Source organism: Triturus cristatus, chromosome 4_2, assembly GCF_964204655.1.
Source record: "Triturus cristatus chromosome 4_2, aTriCri1.1, whole genome shotgun sequence".
NCBI lineage: Eukaryota > Metazoa > Chordata > Amphibia > Caudata > Salamandridae > Triturus > Triturus cristatus.
The window spans coordinates 364,279,588-364,294,966 of NC_140586.1; the positions used below are offsets into that span (position 1 = coordinate 364,279,588).

At 43.2% G+C, this 15,379-nt stretch overlaps 1 protein-coding gene across 1 annotated transcript in view; it reads right to left on the reverse strand.

Moving 5' to 3' along the window:
* Positions 1–15,379, reverse strand: part of SOAT1 (sterol O-acyltransferase 1) — a 240,174-nt gene that overhangs the window by 35,788 nt on the left and 189,007 nt on the right. The window contains exons 8-10 of the mRNA XM_085601804.1: positions 5,564–5,642; positions 4,807–4,888; positions 3,364–3,409 (exon numbers count right to left, since the gene is read on the reverse strand). Of these exons, the coding sequence (XP_085457930.1) occupies positions 3,364–3,409; positions 4,807–4,888; positions 5,564–5,642 (207 nt within the window). The remainder of the gene's footprint in view (positions 1–3,363; positions 3,410–4,806; positions 4,889–5,563; positions 5,643–15,379) is intronic.

A 15,379-nucleotide genomic window follows, 5' to 3' on the forward strand; every position in this document is an offset into this window, starting at 1 on the left:
TCGTGGACGGGTACGACCTCTATTGCGCCCTTTAGAAGCATACTTTGCACCTCCTGCTGTAAGAGCGTTAAGTGCTCTGAGGACATAGGACGGTTTTTTGGAGGAATTGTGGGTGGAGTGGAGGTTAGTTCTAGGCAGTAACCGTATTCGACAATATCTTTGACCCACCTGTCCGTGGTGATGGAGTTCCACATGGACAGGAACCTCTGTAGCCTTCCCACGACAGGTGTTAGGTGGTCGGGAGGAAGGGAGAGGGCGTCACTGCTTGTTCTTGGGGGAGGACCTGGTGTTGCCGTAGCCGCGTCCTCTGCCTTTTGTACTGGAGCCACAATATCCACCCCGGGTGTTTTTATCGTAGGTGGTTTGTGTATTGCCCTTGTTGTATGTTTGCTGTGACCCCTGTCCTCTACCTGCTCCTTTATTTCCGGGGCGACGAAAGGAGCCGCTCCGAAAGGACTGAGTCTGGAGAGCCCCCATGGACTTTGCAGTGTCCGTGTCCTTTTTTATTTTCTCTAGAGTGGTGTCAACCTCCGGGCCGAATAAATAGTCGGGGTTGACAGGCTGGTTGAGTATGTTATTTTGCACCTCTGGTTTGAATCCGGAGATTCGCAACCAGGCATGTCGTCGCAGCATGACGCTAGTGTTTATGGCCCTGGCAGCTGTGTCTGCGGCATCCAGCGCACACTTGATGGATGCGTTTGTGAGGAGCTGTCCCTCTCTGATGAGGATCTCTGCACCTTCTTTGAATTGGTCAGGGAGATGTTGGAGTAGTTGCTCTAATGTGTCGTAGTGCGCTCTATCGTAGCGAGCGAGGAGCGCTTGAGTGTTGGCTATACGCCATATGTTAGCTGCCTGGGCGGCAATTCGCTTGCCAGAGGTCTCTAACACCTTGGACTCTTTGTCCGGGGGAGGAGCGTCACCTGTTGTTTGCGAGTGTGCCCTCTTGCGAGCATTCGCAACGACAATGGAGTCTAGAGGTAATTGGCCTCTGATGTAAGTAGGGTCCCCAGGCGCTGATCTGTATTTTTTGTCGATCCTGGGGTTTATCACCCTTGCCCTGGTGGGTTCCTTGAAGATGTCCTTGGCTGGTTTGAGGACCCCTTTCAACATGGGCAGAGTCTTTACATGCCTTTCTGAGGATGCGAAAGTGTCCATAAGAAAGTCGTCCTCGACGGCGTCAGAGTGAAGCTGCACTCCATGATTGGCCGCAGCACGTTCAATTAGAGCGTTGAACGCTGTAGTGTCTTCTGTGGGGGATGTTTTTGCTCCATAGAGTTGCGGGTCCTGTGCATCTAGAGGTGCACCTGGGTCCACAGGGTCATCCAAAGCTTGATCAGGGTCCTGCTGGTCGGCAGGGTCCATGTCTCCGTGATAGGGGACTTGTTCACCCATGTAGTCTTCCAACGCATCCGTGTCGGAGTGTGTGGGAGAGAAGGATTGTGGATCCTGGTAGGGTGAGTAGAAAGGTTCGTAAAGAACAGGTTCTGAAACCACAGGCAGCTTTCTTTTTAGTGGGATCCGGAAGGAGTCCAAAGTTGGCTCCGAAGTTATCCTCCTTTTGTGGATAATCATCCTGCCGGTGTCGGCGTCGATGAGATGTGATGGGGACGTCTCATCAGAGCGGTCTGCAGGTGTGACCGTGGTGTGTGTGACCCGTGTCCTGATTTCGAACAGTTTCGGGGCCGTGGCTGGTGGCAGGCCAAAAGTAATGTTGGCTGGCGCCGAAGAGGCTGCCGGAGCTTTTATTGGCTCGGAGCCCGACGTGTCCTTGAGGACTGACTTGGGTTTGTTGCTTTGCGCCACAACGGGTCGCGTCTGGAGCGCCCTTGAGTCTTTAGCGCCGACCGGTTCTGTAGAGGCGGCCGTGGACTTCTTCGGCGCCGGTGGGTCATCGAGTCGAGGGGCGGGAGTGTCCGTCGACGTCTTCGATGCATGAGGCTTTGGTGTTGCCGTCGAAGCGATGTGAGACGCAGCAGGCAGTTTGACCTTTAGGGTCGGAGTTGAGTGCGTCGGTGCCTGGAGCCGAGCAGGTGCGGGGGCACCGAAGGCCTTTTTCCGTATGCCGACTCAGACGTCGGCCGCTTCGAGTTCGGCACCGAAGTCGCGCTTGGTGCGCTCGGTGCCGACGCGTTTCGATGGCGTCGAGGGTGTGGAAGGCCTCGATCCGACCAGCGCCACTTTCGGTTTCGGTTTCGATTGAACCTGAACAGCTTTTGGTTTCGGTTTCGAAGAGGGGAAACCAGCTGGTTTGGGCATTAATGGCTGCCGCTGAATGTCCGAGGCGGGGCCGAAGAACTGCGGGATAGGTCTTGGGTAAGGCCCGAAGGCGATCCCTCGACTGGAGCCATAGACTGTTGCACTGGGCTCTCTTCAGTCTGAACGGGTAGGCCTTGCTCGTCACCAGAGCTACTCTCTTCGGCCCCTAAGGCCTCATTGTAGTCTCCTACCTCGGTGTCGTCTTCATCTCTGTGAAAGAGTGTTTCGTCGACGTCTTCCGATCCGGAGTCATGTTCGGGAGCGGGACTGGAGGGTAGGTTCCCTAATTCTTCGACATCTTCGGTCTCGGCGTTGAAGATGTCGGCCGGGGCCGGTGCCGCGTGCTGTGCTTCGAGCCTCGCCGCTCGTCGGTTCCGTAGAGTCTTCTTGGATCGGAACCGGGCACAGGCCATGCATGTAGATTCGTCGTGATCCGGCGAAAGGCATTTGTTGCACACCGGATGGACGTCGATGTGGGGATATTTCGCATTGCATACCGGACACCTCTTGAATGGTGTCCTCGATTCCATCGTCGATTTCGGGCCGATGGTCAGGTAAGATGCGAAAAGTTGGATCTAGAAGTTAGTAAACTAACAAAGAGTCTGTCGATACCGATCGAGAAACAGTACCGACGCGAACTAAAGGCCTTTTGGCCTCGAAAATATTTTTTCCTAACTTGAGTCAAGATAGCACATCCGAACCCAATGGCGGAAAAAAACAATCTGAGGATGGAGAGGATGCCCATGCGCACTGTGGTCCAGGGGAGGAGTCACCTATCCCAGGATACTTCGAAGACTCTTCCAGGACAACAACGTGCAAACATCCGGACCCAACACTAGGCGGCGATCTATGCACAGATATGAATTCAGCAGCCCACATGCCTCGAACACATAGCATCCCCATCAGAGACTCTAATCTCTGCATCAGACAAATGGAACCAGCAAACATCTCAGAAAGCAAAGGTCCAATAGCTACAGAATTGCTTTCTAAACGAAGATAGTCCTACCAAACTGCAGTGCCTTGGTACCCCACTGGATATTGGTGGTTTGGTGATCCTCCCCTCAACCATCAGCAAGATACCTAAACACCAATTCTAGTGTAACTCACCTGGGCAAATTTGGTGGCTACATAACCCCATCGGATGGTGGGATTCCTATATAAAAAGAAAGGTAAATGAGATAAGTCAAGGGAATAAATATATCATTATTCTAATAAAGTGAACTTGCATGTAAATAAAACCAGAGTTTTCCTTTTGCCCCCATGCATGCCTACAAATACCTAATTCAGTGGTATATACAATAAAGCACAACATTTAATTTTGTTTCTGGTAAAACGCATATACCCGCTAAATGACACTTTAGAAATGTTGTAAATTAGAAAAACAGTATTTCCACCTACAATAATGCATCCTTTCTCGTGCTTCCTGTGTAGGCATGTAGACAATATAGAGATCGCAGGCAATAGTCCTCTAAAGTGCATTACATTGAATAGGAAGTCTCCATTTTTTTACTTTATATTGCAACTATTATTTACAACAAATACAACTCGCAAATCAGCTACAATAAAATTATAAAATCTGAAAACACACTGGGTGGGGGTAAAGACCAGATAGAGGAAATTAGTTTTGGAAAGTGATTCACGTAAAAAGCATCTGATTTCAAGGGAAGAGATTTCCAGACTCTAGGCACTGCACTAAAAATACCTAAACAACTCTCTCTGATCCTCCAGCCCCTGTGATCACCATCAGAGCATGGTAGGATGAGCCTTCCACAGGGGCAATAGACCAGTTGCTTGTCCAACGAGTTACCCTTGTCTGCACACCACACCAATTGCAGACTTTATGGATTGCTTCAACAGTATCCAAGTTTGATGCAAACATGGAATAATATTGGAACCCAGGACAGAGTGCAGACGATGGGACCAATGCACAAAAAGGGAGAGGTGTCACTACATAGAATCACTGTGTTCACCATTAGCTTGTCTTTCATTGTGGTTCCACACTGCAGTCTTAGAAGAAAGGCATTGCTAGAGACCAAACAGTGCAAGAAAAGCAGGGTTAAATTGATCACAGTTTTGGACAAACAGGAGTGTGTTAGATCCTTGCAGTATGGTTGAGGCTATCCTAATTCTGAGAATTGGAAATGATGATATCACACAATACTCTTCTTTCTCACTCATATTTCCGCTCTAGTAAAACAAACCATAACCACTGGACAGTGGACGACCATTAGCCTCCAATGATTAGATGGCTCTTAAGCACACTGTCACCCGATCTCAAGCTGTTTCCCTAGGTCAGGATTACAAACTCAGTCTTGTGAGCATTTACTTCTAATTGGTTGGATTTTATTCACACAGCAGCTTTGGCCCGGCAAATGAGGAATCAAACTCAGGTTGTAAGAGAAAGACTTAAATGCCACTTTAACATTGCTCGTATTTCATAAAGATTGCTGATGATGTCATCAGTATTTCATCTCTCACCAACTGGCCTAGTGAAGTCTTTCAACAGGACACTGGTGGGACTTATAAACTTGAAAGTGGTTCCATGCTTACCTAGGGTAGCTGTCTCTGTAGATTAGCGTGGGAGCAAACAGGAAGTAGAGATAATGTGTCAACTGTGGCACCGGAACAATACCTGGAAGAGAAGAGGCAGAAAACTAAAATATGATGTAGCAAAGTGTTTGGTATGCAGAGAAGTATAAGCTGTGTAGGGGGGCACTGAGCTGTAGGGTTGAACCCATGTGCTCATATAGATACCACAGTAGAGTTTTCTGAGAAAGGCCTTATAATGGTTTGCAGTACAGCTGTATGCTGATGGTGATGTCCTTATCTGGGTGTGCAGTACAGGAATGTGGTCAGGCAAATGAGTTCATCAAGGGGTGCTGAGGTAAGGTTTGATATATATGCTAGACATGTGTTGTGGGGAGATCAGGGTGCTTGGCAAGATCTATTGTTGTGATCTATGTAGTGTGCTTTGTAGAAATACGGGTGTTACGAATGACCTGGTATTGAAGTACTTTGCCTTGATAACGTGAGAGTGATGTGGCTGGCTGGGTCTCCTCTGGTATGTTAGAGACTATGTCCTTATCATAGTGTGCTTCGTTACAGGCAGGATGAGAGGTTTGTCAGGGTGCACCGTGGTACAACGTAGCTGATGTGTTTGCCATCCTGTACGGATTTAAAGCTAGGGAAATGAGCTTGGCATGGTGCACAGCGCAAATATATGGTCACCATAGGTGCATTGCAAATTCTGCTTTAGAGTGATGTGCTTGGATTGTGCTAAAAAATGGACAGAGTTTTAATAACTCACTTGTTTTTTCCTTTGTGGAAGACAGGACACGAGGAGCATTTTCTCGGACAAAGGAATGAGCCTTCATGACAAGGCGCACCTAGGAGAGAAAGAATAACAAATTCAGATCGCAGAAGAGAGGCTAATCTTGCCAGTTTACAAGCAGGAAAAAGAGCAGCACATTGCAGCCACATTATCCAAACAGAAGCACTCACTGTTCGTAATTACAGGACAGTAAATCTCTCCATGTTACAGCCAGTTCATAAGATTTTGGGCTAGGCTTGCTGACATTAGCCAGTATAGCTACACTTAGGCACACAGCGCCACAGTCCGTAAATAATTATAAATAACCAGAGCGCTTTAATATTTAGAGCCAGTTTGTCAAACACTAAGGATCTCATTTAGAGACTGGCCGTAAATTTACAGAAATACAGCACATTGAGGATTACATTACCATAGCCTGTATAGGTAGTATTACCACAAACTTACTATACAACCTGAATAATTTGCAGAAGACCAATCTGAATGGGTTACAACATTTATTTGTGCACAATTAGCTGTCTGCAGGTGCTAGTAGTCAGTGTTTTTCTTGAGATGCAATGTGTTATTAACACATATTGGTAATGTGCTAATATTATATCATTCCAAATCAGAAGAAAGTATAAAGGGTGCTAATCCTTTTAATATAGTACTTTGACAATCTCTTAAAGCGGTCCAAAGAACGGCTTTACTGCTCACAGCATGAAATCCAAATTCTCCAAAGAGCCTTGAACCCAGCTACTGAATTGCAAGACAACCAGAGCTTCCAGAAGTGCTGCTTCCCAAATACCAAGAAGGTGGAATGGATAAACATAAACCCAACTTTTACTGAACTCAAGATTGCTGCTAATAAAGAACTACTAGCCAGCCTCTTCTTTTTAGCTAGGAAAATGAAAATCATTATCCTGCGTCAACTCCAGATGTTCTTCGATTCAAACTGCATCCTCGAACACCAGCTGTCAGTCTTTAGGGTCTGCCATGGCACAATAAAAGCTGGGTTGGCAGCGCTGGATGAGCTTTTGTCTCATCCACTAATGATTTTGCCTTGCTTATTCTTTTAGATACTTCCACAACCTTCGATACGTTACACCAAAGAGAATGCTAAAGCGAGTTCTGAAGGTGTGGCCTAAAACTCATCAATGGCAACTTGTTCCTTCAAGAGGTTTATTTTAAGACTACGTTTCAAACCAAAGGTTTGTGGCAAGAATCACGCCTATATTCCCACCAGACTGCAAAGATATAGGTAAATTCACCAGGATTTACAGGTTGCAGACAAGAAAAATGGCAAGTTCAACACAGCCAAGGAGCAAGACCCCTGCATTATTACCATTAATACTAATCCATATGTTATGCATCCAGCAGTGGAATCCGTCTATGCACTGGGCCACCATACGGCCTCACAAATGTTCCACAAACCTTTAATTTTCGCGTTTACCCAGCTGTGGATATCTAGGCCTTGATTTTCAGTATCCACAGAGCAATGAACCACTTTAGGGTCAGAGTAATAAAGCAAGGTAAGTGTCCCAAGTGCTTTTTCCTGGATTTTTGGTGACCTGTAAGATTAGTGCCAAATGATGCCACTTTAGTCAGGGGAAAAGATGGCAGAAAGGGGAGCTCTTTCACAGACAGCAAGAACAGCAAACCAGTGAACGCAGTTATTGAAAAGTCACTGCATCAATCGTTGAGTGAGGAAAAAGCCCTCGATTGAGAATTTACCAAATGTCCTTTTCCACAAAATGTTCTTTTAAAGCTTACAGCTCAATACCCTTGTGAATATGACTTAAAAGCATTCAATTCAAGTTGCATAGAGAGCTCTAGCAGACCAAATAAATTTTGCAGTAAAAATCTGTCACTTTCAGAAAATGGCTACTTTGTAACCTAATGTACCTGTCTCAGCAACAACAGATCAGCAGTGCACAACAATAATCAAACCGGCTCCCGTTTGGACGCAAGCAGACCGGCTGATTGGAACTAATGGATGAGTTTTAATAAATGTGTAATCATCCTTTCACACAGGCATACCTTAATTTATTCTAATGGATACTACTGGATATAAATGGTATCATTCATCGCTGTGACTTAACACAAAATAAAATCATCTCTATGCAGCAAAATGTTTTTAAGCGACACACTGGAGCCCTTTGACTGACCTTTAAGCAATCTCCGGATACCTAGGCTCAGACATACTCGAAGACACCAGGGTGTCTGCCCAGCTGTGCTGAGGAAGACTTGAACAGATTGAATGTCACACATACACACACACGTGTTGAGACGTCAATGATTTTTATTACGTCTCTGCAACATTGGTTTCTTTTCTATATTGTGATGGTGGCAAGTCTTGGTATTAGATATTATTAAAAATCTGGAACAAGTTCAAATTCTCAAGTTAATTTTACAGCTTCATCTGAATATGGAGAAGGCCGAGATTACAGAGAGGCAATCCAAAACACCTTGCAGCTAAATTACATCTTCAGATGAATTAATGTAGCGGACAGCCTTATAAAGCACATCAGGATTTCCATCAGTGGAAAACAGGACTTGCACTTACAGGAAAAACAGCGTCACAGGTAACCTTTCACTCGTCAGGAAGCAATTTTATTTAAATTTAAAGTTAAAAGCAGGGTTCAGCATTATTGTTTAGCATACAATAGTCTTCTGAATATTCGACAAAGCATGTGTGATAGTGCTCGTGGTCAATGGCGGCCGCTCGGCGTTTGCTGCTCCGTGCCGCAAGTATGCTGTTCTCTCTTTGCCATGTCATCGCGCCCCTTTTGGAGTCCGTTTGCAGAGATTAGCAGCGGAACAGCAGCGGAACAGCGGGATACCGGGACAGCGATACCGGGACAGCGATAACAGCGATAACTGGATCGGGGCAAGCTGTCTCACTGAATCACCTGAATTCTCTGGAAGAGACGTGATCCACAGCGGTGCTATGTGCTGGGCTGAGTTTTTCATCGCACGGCTGCAAGGTCGCATCCTCGGTGATTTCCCGAGAAGCTTCACAGTTTATCCTCACGTCAGCACGGTGAGCTGTCTTCATTAATAAACGCCGAGGTCCACATTGCTTGGAGTTAAGCTACTGTTGTAGTAATTCCTCATTACCTCGGTAAGAGACTTCTGCTGCCTCCGCTGCTGCGGCCGGTCCTTGGCTACATTGTATTTTTGTTTGGGAAGACTGGTGTAAACTTTTTTTTTTTTTTTTTTTTTGCCGCTGATACCCACTGATAGCAGTTAAAGTGTGCGAGGCATGTCAAAATCGCAAGCTCCAGTTCTCATTTTTTTTTTTTTGATGGATTTGGTAATGTAAATGTGGAGTTTGTTGCAGCAGTAATCCAATTGGTCGACTACTGACTTTCTATACAGTTGGACAGAGTGAGGTGTTAGTCCACGCTGCTAGAGTGGTCTGCTCCGCTGCTGCACTTCTATATTTTGTACTGCAGCCGCTGTGTGGGCTAGATTCTCGGTCTCAGCACTTTTTGATGGGCTGAATTTCACCTCTAATACAACTGTCGCACTGCTGCTACCGCTGTTACTCATACCCACCGGTGTAAAGCTATTTCGCAACTACCAGTCTTAATAATGGGTAAGCAATTGACGGCCAAGGCCAAGGCCAAAATACGACGCCAACAATTAAAAGAGAATTCCGTAAGAGCCAAGCGGGCTGGGTCAGCCGCGGAGAGAGAAATCTCCTCTCTTGAAAATTCTGAGAGCTCTGGAGAAGGTGAGGATGGTCTCTCAGGCGGCAGCCCGACCGAGGTTATTCATCAGAGTCCTTGCAAATCTACTGTTAGTGCGGCAAAGGAGATAATTGAGTCACCAGTGGGGGGGATAGCTGTGGCTCTATTAGGTTCAGAGGCTAAATTACCTGAGATAAATCAGAACCTTAATCCTGTGGCCTCACTCGATTCACAGTCATCATCTAAAGAGGCCACATTACTTTCTGCTTCCAAGGCTTCTAAACAATTCCCGCTGTTTGAGCGAAAAGCAGCAAGATACGACCTTAATAATACAGCTGGTACTGGGGCAGTATCTTCAGGTGTTCCAACTTCCTTAAACCTTTCTTCCTCAATAGCTATCCCTCCCATTGAAAGTCTTGCTTCAGCGGCTGGTTCCAGTACTTCTTTGACTATTCCCAGTGAGGTGACTTTATCTCAGAGTCCGATTATGGGGATGGATACTGAAACTGCTGGGGACTTTCAGATCTCAGTTAAGGACATGCTGAATCTAATCCTGCAAGAAATTAGAGAGATGAAGCAAATGCAAAAGATGGAAACGGAGGTGATTTGTAAGCGTCTGGACAAAATTGAAGACTCTATGGCTTCATTTTCTAATCGTCTGCAAGAGTCTGAGACTAGAATTTCTAGGGTGGAGGACAATCTTATCACCGCACAGAAAGAGATCATCACTGGTTCTAAATTTTCAAAGGCCTTCGAATCCAAACTGGATGAGTTAGAGAATTATAATAGAAGGTCAAACCTTCGAATAGTAGGTGTACCTGAAAATATCGAGGGATCGGACATGACAAAATGGATCACTTCCTTTTTTTCTCAAGAGGTCATCCCTGAGTTTAAGGGAGACTTAACAATTACCAGGGCGCATCGAGTACCAGCTCGTCCATTCCCTAACTCTCCGTTTCCTCGGACTATCATTGTTAACTTTGCCGATGTTCGGGTTAAAGAAATAATCCTATCCCAGGCCTTTAAGCAAAGACAATTTCAGGTTAATCCCACCACTAAGTGTCGGATTTTTTCCGATATGTCGGCTGCTGCTGCTAGACGGAGAAAGGACTTTGTAAAGATTCTTCAGTTATTTAAGGACAAAGGAGCTCAAGCATCGATTGCACAGCAATCAAAGTTAAAAGTTCTGATCAAGGGCAAATTCTATTTGTTTACAGATGTTGATGAGGCTCGGGAGATGCTTGATAAGTTGGCTCAAGGTTAGGCTAAGGTTGGAATATGGGTTGATTTGTCTAGATGGCTATTCGCATATTTTAGTTAGGGGGTGGGGGGTGCAGGTGGGAACTCGGGGGTCATGGGATTCAGGGCGCACTTCCAAGGCGCTCTTATGAGAGGGGTTGGTGCCATGTGGCCAGCGTGGGAGGGAGATACAGAGGTAGTACAGGGCCACGGGACCAGGGTTAGGGGGGGGGAGCACTTGGGTAGAGGGAAGTGCACTTGGGTGGAGGGGGATGCGGGGTAAAAATGAAAAAATGAAATTCTTGTGGTTCACGATGCAAAATTTTGTTGGCAAGAAGTTTTTCTTAACAATTAATGTCTATTGGAGGGGTTAGAGTTGTCTCTTTCAATGTCAATGAATTGAATAATAAAAAAAAAATGCGTACTATTGAGCTCTGGATTAAAACAGAGCGCCCAGCAGTTGTGATGTTGCAAGAAACCCATATTTCTGTGGAGAAAATTAACTCTTTTTCAATGTTTAAAAATTGGTCCTTATATCGTGGGTTTTCATGTGCTCAACAATCTCAAAGGGGAGTTGCGCTGTTTATTAATCGTAATTTAGATGCAGAAATTATTCAGTTTGAAGATGGAGGAGCTGGGCGGTGGTGTTGGGCTACTTGTGTAATTAAAAACAGGAATAGGCCAATTACCTTTGTTAGTTATTATGCCCCTGTGGAAGATAGCGCCGCCATTTATGAGGAGTTATTTCAATCATTACTATTGGTCAGAGGAGATATAGTTATAGGCGGGGATTTTAATATCCTTATCGACATAAAACTTGATTCCACGGGTCTTTTGAAGAAACAATCTAAACCAAAGTCATTAAGGTCCATTATAAAGTACTCCGCATTACTTGATCTGTGTGACCCATGGCGATTGAAATTTCCTCATAAACAAGAATTTACTTATTGGTCGGGAAGACATAGATCCTCCTCTCGTATTGATTTTTTTTTGGCCTCTAATTCATTAGAATTTTCATATCAGAAATTTTTGCATAATGGCTTTTCAGACCACGCAATGTTAGTAATTGAGTTTAAAGTAGGGGAAGAAATTAAGTCCCCTAAGAGATGGATATTTAATAAAATGTACCTACAAGATAGCATTTGGGTATCCTTTTTAAAATCCGAAATTGCTGACTTTATTGCTCGTAATTCACACACGGCCCCATTACATATTATCTGGGACTCACTAAAAGCCTTTGTTCGTGGTATTATTATCGCCAAAGACGCAGAAGAATGGCGTACTATTAAACAGACTAGGACCTTACTCTATCAAAGAATCTGTTCTCTGACTCAGCTTCGACAATCAAATTTCTCTAGTCTTGCGCAAAAAAAATTAAACGAGGCCAAACGTGAATTAAGTACGCTTTTTGCTACACAGAGTGAACAGCAATTCCTTATACAATCTCAAAGGAGTTATGAGGAGAGTAATTTTTCTGGCAAACTCCTTGCTTGGCAGGCTAAGGAGCAAGCCGCTGCAAATTCAATTCGTACTTTGAAGTCTCCTACCACTCTGTTAGATACATCACAGCCTGATCTTATTGGTACTATAATGCTTTCTCACTATAAACAGATATATAGCCATCATCAGGAAATAGACCATTCTAGGCTTTTAAATTTCTTAGCAAGATATGATATGCCTTCTCTATCTCAGGCAGATAGTGGAGCTATGATGAGTTTATTTTCAAAGTCAGAGCTGGAATTAGTGGTAAAGAACCTCCCAATCGGTAAGGCCTGCGGCCCGGATGGCCTCCCCGCTGAATTTTTTAAGGTTTTCTTCTGCGCCTTTTCGGATTTGCTACTACAATTAGTTAATTATATGTTAATGGGTGGGCAAGTTCCAGATTCTTTTGGGGAGGGCACAGTTGTGAGCTTTCCTAAAAAAGGTAAAGATCCCAAAGATCCCAATTCATATAGGCCTATTACATTACTTAACACTGATTATAAGATCCTTACCAAATTATTATCAATACGTTTTAATCATATTGCTAAGGATCTTATTCACCCGGATCAGAATGGCTTTGTGGCAGGTCGACAATTAGCCACAAATACACATTTTCTCGTTGAGGCTTTAGATTATTTTCAGACCAATAAAATTTCCGCTTTAATTTTATTATTAGATGCGGAAAAAGCTTTTGACTTAGTGGTATGGACAACTTTATTTGTTATTTTAAATCACTTTGGAATTCCTCCACAGATTATTAGCTTAATTCAAAATTTGTACACGGGTGCCAAAGCAAATATAATCATTAACTCAGTTATGGTTGGTAAAGTATCGGTTCAGCGGGGCACCAGGCAAGGTTGCCCCTTGTCCCCTATTCTTTTTGCTTTTTTTATTGAACCATTAGCCACAGCTATTAGGGAATCCGTAAATATCTCTCCTCCTATTTCCTCTATGGCAAAAATCAAACTATATGCCGACGATATTTTATTACTGATTAAGTCGGATATTCAATCTCAAACTGCCGCTCTTCAACTTTGAGGAATTCGAACATCTGGGTGGTTATCGCATTAATAAAAAAAAAACTGAAATACTAGTCTGTGGGGGGGGTGAGGTTGAACTACATACTGATTTATCCGGCTGTATTAATCCTAGACCGAAGAGGTATCTAGGAGTTATGTACTCGGTTTTGGTTTCCGAGTTAGTTATGTTAAACTTTGATCCTCTTCTACGCAAGGTTCAATCTTTATTTAATAGATGGGAATCGTTGCCATTTTCCATCCTAGGGCGAGTGGCACTTATAAAAATGTCTATTCTGCCGCTATTTAACTTTTTATTTCCTGCCATTCCCTGTTTTTTGCCCAGTAGTTTTTTTTCAAAAGTACAATCACTATTCACAGGGTTTATATGGGCAAAAAAAAGTCCCAGGATCGCAATGCGGATCCTTTACGCCGATACAGAATTGGGAGGTTTAGCTGTACCCAATATTAAAGATTACTATAGCGCATATTTTGCCCAATATTTAGAGCGGTTTAAATCCGGAACGCAGACCCCAACTGTGTTTATTAATTTCTTTATTAATAGAATTTGTCATGAGGTCCAGATTCCTTCTCCGTTACATATTTCTAAATTACCGAAACTTACTCGTTATAAGACGATGCTTTGGTTTTTTAAGCGTCAGGATGTCTTTCTTAAAAGATATTCTCTCCCGCAATTTAATCTTAGAACTCCCTTAAGGAATGCTCTCCTTCATTTAGGAATAAAAATTGGAGTTGATACTGTACTACAATGGGCACTTTTGGGATTTCACTCTTTGTTAGATTTCTTGAGGGAAGGGACATGGTTGTTACCTGGAGAGATGCAGCTTCTAATTCCTGGGAACTTTGTTACTTGGTTCGTATGCTTTTATTTTTAAAACGTTGGTACAAGTTGAACCAGTCAGCATTGGTTCCTCCACTCAACTATGGGACGATTTGTTCACGATTTGTAGGACGAGGAAGCCAGGGGTATGGAAACGTGTTCTTGCAGAATATACTGCGGATGATCTTAGTCAAAAAGCAATGAAAAAATGGCAAGAACAGGAGAATCATGTACTTACTATTAATACTTGGAAAATGATAAATAAACTGAATTTCAGTGTTCTTCGAGGATCTAATTGGAGAAGAATGCTGTTTTTCAGTAAATGGCTTCTGTACCGTACCCCTGCTGCCATTGCTAAAATGTTTCCCAATACTACTGCCACTTGTTTTAGATGCCAGCAATATACTCCTGCAAACTGGTCCCACACTATAGCTAACTGTGTTAAAATAATTCCGTTTTGGAATGAGATATTCGAATATATGCAAAAGTATTGTGGGATTCGGATTACTTATAATGTTAAATTAATATTGTATGGCTACGATTCCGATCTTGGTTTGACAGAACAGTGGGTTAAACTATTATTTATTGCAATGGCAGTTGCAAGGTCATTAATCCTGCAGAACTGGAAGTCAGTTCATGTCCCTCTCTTTACTGCCTGGTTGCAAAAAATTAGGAATGTTAGAAAGTCTGAAATGCGATATGCACAGCGAATAGGCGGGATTATGAAGTTTGATAGAATTTGGAATCTTTACTTTGTGTAATGGTTGATTTCCGTATTGTGTAAATTATTTTCTTCATGTAATTCTGTATTTTTTCTTTCTGCTTGCCAATTTATATTTTTTCTTTGTGTGCCAACTTATGGTTGTATTAATTGTATTATTGACACAAGATTTTCAATAAAAAATTAAAAAAAAAAAAAAAAAAAAGCATGTGTGATAGTGATGCTTGGTAACCTTGCAGCTCGGTACCACTGTAATAACAGCAATTGCACAACTCACTGGCACTTATTTTAGGGACCCTGTGAAACTAGTTTCTGCAGTGTAACCGTATATCTAAAGCAGGTGTCTATAGTACCCATTCACTTTTGTAGATTTGCTTTACTGTGAAAAAACGTGTTTGATAATCACAGCAGTCCTAAATAGGTTTCATATAACTTTTATACTTCTAAAACTAAATCTAGAATATAAATTGCCACCGTATGCTTGTTTCAGCCTCTCTGGTGTGCGTCATATTTGTTAAGGTCACTAGAATTATTAATCAGTACTCAAAAATTGCCCCATATACATTACTTTCAACTGCTACTAGATAATCAGCACTACAAACATTTAAGGTAAGACTAACATTAGACATTTTCCGCTTCAAAAAATGTAATTTGATGTATAAGGGTTAAAGCATTCAACGTGTACTAGGTCATTTTACTTTAAAGGATAGTTAGAGGAAGCAAGAAGAAAAATCATTCTAAAATTGTCATTATCATCAAACTTTATTCAGTCAATACGACCATCAAAGTGCATAGGTGTACAATACAGTATATTAGATAAGA